Source organism: Acanthisitta chloris, unplaced genomic scaffold (genome assembly GCF_000695815.1).
Source record: "Acanthisitta chloris isolate BGI_N310 unplaced genomic scaffold, ASM69581v1 scaffold42412, whole genome shotgun sequence".
NCBI classification, from domain to species: Eukaryota; Metazoa; Chordata; class Aves; order Passeriformes; family Acanthisittidae; genus Acanthisitta; species Acanthisitta chloris.
In genome coordinates, this window is record NW_008662911.1 from 20,594 (window position 1) to 29,163 (window position 8,570).

Sequence of the window (8,570 nt, forward strand, 5' to 3'; positions counted from 1 at the left end):
GGCAAGACTCTTTTGCTAGCACCGTTTACCAGAAAAAACAGATGGAGGTGATCACATCTCTCCTGATCACATCCCAAACCTGCACAGCAATCAGACACCAGCAGAGCACAATACACATGTGCAGGTTGTACAGCCCCGGGGCAGGAGACCATCCCTGCTCCCTCCTGGGCAGCTCTGTGCTGCAGCTGCCAACGGGGGATTCCCTTCCGTCATCCCGGCCTCGCTTTTGCCTGTGCACTCCCTACGGCCTTAGTCAGGATTACCTGAGAAATACTGACTACAGCTGATCAAGAATTCTGTCTTCATTAAGCTGATTGCATAGCTAGTGTGAAGATGGCTGCTCTGTCCTCTTGCTGCACTGCAGCTTCTAAATGCCTTTTGATTTAGCAGCTGCTCCTCCGGTGAGCGGTGACTGGCAGCGTCACATCACAGCTGGCAGGTGGGCAGGGGACTCGCTTTATTGTCTGCTGGATGGGAGGTTCATTAAGGGTTTTACCACCCTGCATTTTAGGGCATTAATATGCTCCCTGTACTCCGTATTTTCTCTAATTCCACTCAGGTTGCGTGTGATACTTTCTTTCCCTTTTCATTTCAGGGAGGTGAGGGTTTCCAGCTGCCTGCCAGGCAATTAGACACTAAAAGCTCTGCTTCCCAAGCAGAAGTGTTTAAACTGCCTGAGGTTGCTGTTCACAGTAAGTACCCCACGCCAGTCTCCTGGCTATTGCTGAGAAGATCTCAGACTTCACCATTAAACAATTACATCTGCATGGAATTCAGCACAGATGGCATTAATGAGAGGTTTGTGAAGGTTTTAAAAAATGAGGTAGACTTGACAAATGTCAGTTCCTCCTGCATGTGTTGGAAGCAGTCAGGAGATGAGCTGGGCAGAGAGGAGACTTTATATGCCTCAAGTATTCAAAGCCTTTTAAGTTTTGCTGAGGCCCTGGGGAATATTTAGCTGAGGCAGTGTGTGCTTGTGCCTCTCTGCAGCTGTTAGTGCATGGGCAGACCCCGCAGGGGCTGCACCTGTTTTTGGGGAAGTTGTTGCCATGCAAGTACCTCTACATCTACTGAAAACTTCTGAGTAGTTGAAGTCATGGTAACAGCAGATTTTTTTTTCCCCCAGACAACTACTTTGGCTTTCAGAGTAGAATACACAATCAAGTATAAAGTTTCATCAAAATTGTGGTATCTTAAAAAAGCTTCTGAACTATTTAATGCAGTTTATATGATGATTACATGATTTATATCACAGCAGAGCAAGTGAGTAAGCAAGTCTAGCTCCTGTCTTCTCATGAGTACAAAAGATGGCTGAAGATGTGTTTCACTCTTGTTTTCTTACTGCTACAATATCACATTTTCTTTTGGTGACAACAGAAAGCATTCCAGTTCCCCAGATCCCCAGACATGGAAGCTCTGTGTGACATGCTCGATCACATTGTAAGACATATTCCAAAAACATTTGTTCTAGCTGAATATTAACTTCTGACCACATGCTTCAGGAGAAGCAAACTTTTTTGCAGAAAACCTGCTATATGGAACTGGGAGCTTGAGCCCATAATGCCCATATTCACTCATTCATCATTTCTCTTGACCTGATTTTGTGCTCTAACTTTTCTGACAGATTGTGAGCGTTTCCTTGGTGATCCAAGTTTATTGCCAAAGCAGACAAATGAATCATCTATATACAGTAAAAGTGGGGAGCTGCCAGGGGAATACCTGATGCCATTGCATGTGGTGAGCAAGTCTCAGGCCAGCTGGTGATGAAGTCCTTCCTGTCAGCTCTTCAGGCAGGGGCCACGTCTGCACTCTGGCACTCACCCTGGCACAGGGGCTGGACAGACCCTCTGCCAGGATCACAGGACAGGCTGGTTAAGGGTGTCATGAAATAGCACTGCTGGATGGTAAAGCTCTGGAGGAAAAACCTCAGAAAGCCAGGCTCTTCAGGCAGGATGGGTAGACAGGCTGCCCTGGTTCTTGCCTCAGCTGCATCTGTGACTCCAGACAAGCTGCTCCAGCTCAGGACCTGTCTTCTTTTAAAATACATATTAGTTCACTCACAGAGCATCTAAACCTCCCACAAATAGTCCTGCTGTAATGGAAATCATTCTTTTCCAAACCACAAGGAAAAATGCATGCTTTTTCCAGCCTTCTCTTCATCCTCTCTAAAGACTAAAATCTCTGACCACTGGCAGAGTGCTCAGGGCATTCTTCTCTCCCTCCTCTCTAAAGACTAAAATTTCTGACCACTGGCAGAGTGCTCAGGGCATGTGCAGGGTGTCCCAGCACCACAGTTCCCTACTGTTGATCCATCTGGGTTTAGGCAGGGAGTGGGATAACCAGACCCTGAGCCCTCTAACCCATCCTTCTCGGTTCTGCTCAGTCCTGCTGCTCTTCCTGTGGCAGGAAGGAGCTGCCCCTCCTCTCTAAAGACTAAAATTTCTGACCACTGGCAGAGTGCTCAGGGCATGTGCAGGGTGTCCCAGCACCACAGTTCCCTACTGTTGATCCATCTGGGTTTAGGCAGGGAGTGGGATAACCAGACCCTGAGCCCTCTAACCCATCCTTCTCGGTTCTGCTCAGTCCTGCTGCTCTTCCTGTGGCAGGAAGGAGCTGCCTGCACTACACCTTCTGCCTCCCAACAGTTCCTCTCTCCCCCCAGTGCCCATCGCTCACGTAGCCATACCAAGCACGGTGGTGTATCACTTTGCTTTGGACACAGGGGCTTGCTCCCTCCTTTCCCAGGACATTTAGCTGTGAGACCCTATCTGTTCTTCCCTGCTGCTGCCAGACATGGAATGTCTCTCACTCCAACTTGTGTAATCAGTGTCACCACCGCAGCATCAACTTTTATGTGTGCCCATCACTTCAGAGCACAGAGCTAAGCAGTTAGCTGAAGGGTTTATAGGTACTTCCAAAATCTTCTTCCAAGAATATATGATATCTCTTGGATCCCTTCAGACTGACTGCCTGGAGCCAGGTGTCTGCACGACAAGTGAGAGCTGTAGCCACCCTGGCAAGCCCCACCACAGCCAGCACCAGCCAGTGTTGGAATCCAAGTACTGATTGTGTGTTGCTGAGAGCATTTTGGTTTGCATTTCTGCTTGGCTTCATCATCGAACTCACACAGGAGGATACGAGGTGGTTGTTGGTTTGCACACAGGAATAAGGAAGTTCTACTTATTTACAGCAATCTGTAGAAAAATCATAAAAATTAAGCTTCCTACTATGCAAACAAATTTGATTGCACAATAAAATCAGCATTGAAAGGGTGTGTAATAATGCCCTTTCAGCTCCGTTTTTCAGGTTAGCCTTGGATGAAATCCCCAAATAGCTGATTTAATTTCCAGCTGGCTTCCACGGTTAAGCTTTAAAAATGGCATGAGGCAAATTCACAAGTACAGCTCTGCCTTTGGCTGGAACCAGTCAGAAGTGCACTTCTTGCTGTTAAATTCTGTATTTAGAGTGAGGAGCTGTATTTTATTTAGCTCACAGCCATGCCAGAAACAGGCTTTCCTCAGCAGCCTCCCAGCAGTGCAGCCAGCAGGTGCTCCCAGGGCACACCCTGCACACACCTACGGAGCAGAATGCCACACAAAAAGCACCAGCAGCTGCTTTTTCTTTGGAAAACACAGGCCACAGCGTTAAAAAACACTTTCTTCCTCTTTTATTGCAATGCAGCATGAGTGCTTGCCTGTCAAGTTGGATTTAAGTTCTGCTCCATGCTGAGCTGGAGGGGCTTGAAGCCCACCACAGGCACTGCTGAGGAGAGGAGAGCAACAGGTCCAGCTCAGCGTGGACCAGCGTGGGGTGGCACTTTCCTTTCGCCCTCGTTCTGTAGGGCTGCAGCACAAAATGGGATTCAAGGTCCAGCATGCCAGGCAGAGCTGGTGAGGGCACCTGTTTTCCTAGCCCAATGGCTACTTGCATACATGGAAGGGTTTCAGACCCAGAGCTGTTAAGAGTATTGTATCTCATGCCCATGAAATGTAAAATACCATGAGGAAAGCTGGTGGAGCAGGACATACGCCCGGGGAAGAAGCCTCTCTTTTGCATTGGACTATGATGGCACATTCCCCTGGAACGAGAAGAAAGGGCAATGACTCAGGTGTTCCCTACGTCAAACAGGATAAGGTAAGGAGTGCCCCTGCCCCAAATGCCCGGCAGGGAAGGGCAGTGAGTCAACAGCCATAGGATTGTGAAATCTGGGGATCTCTGCAGGCGGAACAACCCACATGAGCAGCTCTAACAGCCATCCCAGGGGCAGCAGGCAGAGAAGCTGTGCTGCCTGCCCACTGCCCTGGGACGGGAGAACCTCACCTCCCTACCCTCCTCCCAGAGGACTCCCACAGCAAATCCCTGCCCTGGAGCCCATATCCAGCCTAGCACTGCATGTTGGCTGGCCCTAGGCAAGGGTGTGGGGAACCTGGATCCCACACTGTGGGGGTGGCAGCCACCATCTCTGCCCAACAGCCTCTGGCCATCAGGAACAGGGGCTGGGTTCCTTCCTGGGGAAGACAGTGCAATCACCAACAAAAAGGAAATACTTTTCATCAGCGTTGGCCCACATAAGCATATTTAGTTTTGGGTGATGGAAAAAGAAGGTGGATGAAGAGCAGGGATCAAAAAAACCAAAACCACAACAAAACAGATGCAGAGTAGTAAGTGTACGCTTGAAATTTCACTCCTGTGGGCTTTATAGCACTTAAATATCAAAAGTTAAGAGACAGTGTTCATTGGTCAGGACAATTTTATTTTGAGGTTATTTTCATGGCAAAGGGCTAAGTTCTGCTACGAATTTTTTAAAAAAAGAGAAGTTTATATTAAAGAAAATTTGGTTTATTGTAAACAAAGTATAAAGTACAACATAAGAAATGTGCAAATCTTTAAAGTAGTCACAAAAAGCATATCTAATACACTATTTTCAAACCGTTCACTTTCTGGTATGTGTCCTCAACATAATATGATAAAATAGAAATAGTGAAAATTGATGCATTGTCACAAAAGCTACAGTTTAAATTCTATGCCGGTGTCTCTGCTGCCTCGTTTTGCTTTTCGAATCACAGCTTTCTAATTTAATACAATATTTCATTTTTAGTATAAACCACCTTTCAAAGAACAAGGCAATCGAGAAGCCTAAGATTCTTGGTTTTCTTTCCTAAGCAACCCGAGTAGTTTACACTTCCAATGTTTCTCTTCTAAGTGCACTGTATCTGCTCATGACAAGCGCAATGAGAAGGTGTAAAGGAAACCATAAGCAACACAAAAGCGGAAGCATCGTGCGATGCCCAGGTATAACCAGCTGTAACAATCACAAAGCTTGCCAAGGCAGCTGGGAAAATGTTACAAAGCGAATGAGGACTCGGAAATACTCCTGTCCCTCAGCTGCCCACGTGGTGCCCCTGCACGCCCAGCCCAAGCCCCTCTGGACAGCAGTGTACAGCTGGGTGCATTGAACACCCCATGCAGGAGGAGAGGCCTCAAATCTCCAGGAGTCTGGCACCAAATCATTGCTTATGACGGGGCCAGAGAATGGTTAGGAGGAAAATATTCCTACCAAAAAAGAAGTAGGAAAACCAATTTAGATTATCTTACGCAGGTGGGTTCTGGGCTTTCAGCCTGTGCCCATGCATTGCCGCTGCCCGGCTCTGTGCCCGCTGAAGGCTGACAACTGATAACTAAAATCGGAGTTGGTCTCAGACGCCAGCAGCAAACCTTCAGTAACACCCACACGGGACTGACCTAGAGTATCTACAAGTGACTTGCAAAATTCGAAACTGGCACAATGTGGCTACTCTGCTCTAGAACCTTCCCTTTCTCTCTCCTTACCAGTGCAAAAGACACCTCCTATTCCAGTCAGCCACCGGTTCTCCCAGCAACACTGTGACCAAGCACAGGCTGCCTCTGCCTCTCTGCACTGCAGCCAGCAGCTGGCACGGGAGAACCACAGACCGGGAGCAAAAGCCTTTCTTCAGCTGGCCTATCCCAGCAACACGCTAATTCCACTGTCCCCAGAGCAAGTCCTGTCACTGGGCGGCCGCAGCTGCCGGCGGCAGGGCAACGTCATTCAGCCTGCTCACTTCCATTTGCCAGTTGGGCAACTTCTTGGCGGACAAGTGGCGCCGCGCGTGCTTCGTCAGGTGGTCACTGCGCATGAACCGCCGCTCACACATCGGGCAGGCAAACTTCTTCTCTCCCGTGTGCGTTCTGCGGTGGCGAGACAGTTCGTCAGACCGTGCAAACCTCCTCTCGCAGCCCTTCCAACTGCAGCTGAATGGCTTCTCTCCTAAAGAAAAAATTACAAAGAAAAAAACAAACGGTGAGTACTAACTGAGCAACAGACGCTGCTGCCTTGACTAGCAGGATTTGACTTTTATAAAGGAAAGTTTCTATAATGGCAGTCAAGTAATTTCTACAGAAATATCATAGACACAAAATGTGAAAAATTGTTTATATACCAATATTTAAACATGCAGACTCACTATCCTCAGGGCTAAGTAGTACAAAGGGTTAACAATTCTCTGGAACCAAACAGTTTGAAATGCTCTCTATATCTCAAGACAGCTGATTTTAACTCTCAGCTCCAGATCAACTGCAGACGGTGATGACTCAGCATGGCCACAATTCCCCTCTGAAACACAGCCTGCAAGGATATTTTATGTAACAGCTCCGGTAGTGCACTGTGAGCCTACGTGCAAATACATGTGACTCCTTCTGCTCCTGCAATTAAGGGCTGAGGCGTGGAGAAGCTGCTCTAAAATAACCAAGGTAGGCATAGTTTAGAGTGGATCCTCGCATTCCTTCATAGAAGAATCTCTTAAGTTTTACCCACTTCTGACAAAGGCATTTCTGAGAAGCCTAATAAGGCATCTTTAACTCTGGCAAAGCACAGTCTGCAGTGGGCGAGGCCTTGCTTCCACAGAGGCATTACCGAACATCGAGTCAGGCACAAACAAACTGCTGAGTCAACTTCCCCTCTGGGAGATTTCCTGTCAGAGATTAGGCAGCATTATAATGCACACTGGCAAAAATAAATATTTAATTGCTGCCCCACAGTTTGTTCCACGAACAGATCTGGTAATCGCTACAACTGTAACAAGTTGCGTACATACCCACAATTTTCTAAATTAATTTTTAACGTGCTGCAGTGACCCACCTGTGTGTGTTCTGACGTGAGCCTTCAAATGGGAGCTCTTAAAGTACGTTTTCCCACATCCTGGATAGCTGCAAATGTGACTTCTTATCCTTGAAGAGTCAGCCGGAGGAGTGGTTTTTGCTGCGGAAGGCACAAAGCCGGGAGCAGGGGCAATGGGAGAGAGTCTCGTGCCATTCGGACTAATAATGGGAGCCTTTGTGCTCTGCACCACTGGCTGGGGCACGACAAACATGACAGCACCCTTGGGAACCTGGGTGCCCATGAAGACCATGGGCTGACAAAGAGCTGGCTGCTGGCTCGGCGTGGCGTTGGGCACTACGGCCGTCACAACGCTGTTGTTTGTGGGCAGCGGGACCATCTGGCAAATCACTGGCACGGGGGGAGCTCCACTGCCTTGGGCAGGGGATGGCGGAGCCGCCGCCGCCAACGGCTGGGCCAGTTCAGGGACAGGCTCCCGGGTCACAGAGGGCTTTGTTAAGGGCACTGGACCAACAGCTGGTTCCGTGGCTCTTCCTTCTGCCTCCGACAGTTCACCACTCTCATCACCCGGTGCCGTGGTGGAACACACCGAGTGCTCTACTTTGGCTTTCTGTCTACTGTTTGCTTCCCTCTGAACACCGTCCCGGTGCTTCAGCACGCTGGCTGCTCTCACCGGGCAGGTTTTGTGATCGCAGAGCTGCGCATCAGCCGTGTGGCGGATAACACTCGTGGCTTGAGCCTTGAGAGGCCTGGCTGCCGCCGACCGCTCCACCCCCCCCCCAGGGGGAGGGGCGGCCAGAGGAGGCCTGGCAGCCTCGGCCAGCGACTTGCCAAGAGGATGGATCACCTGCGACATTTCCAAGTCGGAAGGGCTGTAGGGGGGCGTCAGGCACTGTGAGAGACAGAATGAGGGGACGTGTTACCAACACACTGCCACACTAATGGATGAAAACAAGCACACACACATATGAATTCAAGGACTTACAAACGCTGGTATTGCATTAAAGTCCACTGCTCCGGGAAGCAACGTCTCATCGCTTTCCTCTGACATGTCGGATGCTGGAGTTATGGGTCTCATTTCCACATGTTTTTTGAGGTCTGTTTTCCAGTTGCAACTCATAGAAATAAGAGCTTCTACAGCCTCATAATCACTTTTTTCAGGAGTATTGTTCCAGAAATATCTCGCATCTCTCTGCTTATCAGTTATCATCTCCATTTCTTACTCCTATTTTGGTTAGAGGGAAAAAAGAAACTTTAAACCTGATGCTAAGTTTGAATATTTTGCAGTTATTTATAAGAAGGCATCACAAAAACAAAGTGACCAGTGCAAGATAAATGTGCTTGGTGTGCCTGTATTTTCCTGCCTTCTTTCTTGCTTATGTATTTTTTGGTAATCGTTAGTGGGGTAATCTGGCTGTCAGGTGAAAATCATATA

The 8,570-nt window shown here is 48.4% G+C and overlaps 1 protein-coding gene across 1 annotated transcript; it reads right to left on the reverse strand.

Moving 5' to 3' along the window:
- Window positions 1–6,026: 6,026 nt before the first annotated feature.
- KLF10 (Kruppel-like factor 10) lies at window positions 6,027–8,351 on the reverse strand. Its single transcript, XM_009070780.1, has 3 exons — window positions 8,121–8,351; window positions 7,157–8,027; window positions 6,027–6,286 (listed from the first exon to the last, which is right to left on the reverse strand). Exons 1-3 carry the CDS (start codon window positions 8,349–8,351, stop codon window positions 6,027–6,029), a joined length of 1,362 nt encoding a protein of 453 aa, XP_009069028.1.
- Window positions 8,352–8,570: the final 219 nt, after the last annotated feature.

Coding starts and splice junctions, on each gene's coding strand:
- KLF10 (XM_009070780.1), bottom strand. CDS start 8,351: ATGGAGATGATAACTGATAAGCAGAGAGATGCGAGATATTTCTGGAAC. Junction 8,028..8,120: donor TTAATGCAATACCAGCGTTT/GTAAGTCCTTGA, acceptor TGTCTCTCACAG/TGCCTGACGCCCCCCTACAG. Junction 6,287..7,156: donor TCACGTCAGAACACACACAG/GTGGGTCACTGC, acceptor TTTTTTCTTTAG/GAGAGAAGCCATTCAGCTGC.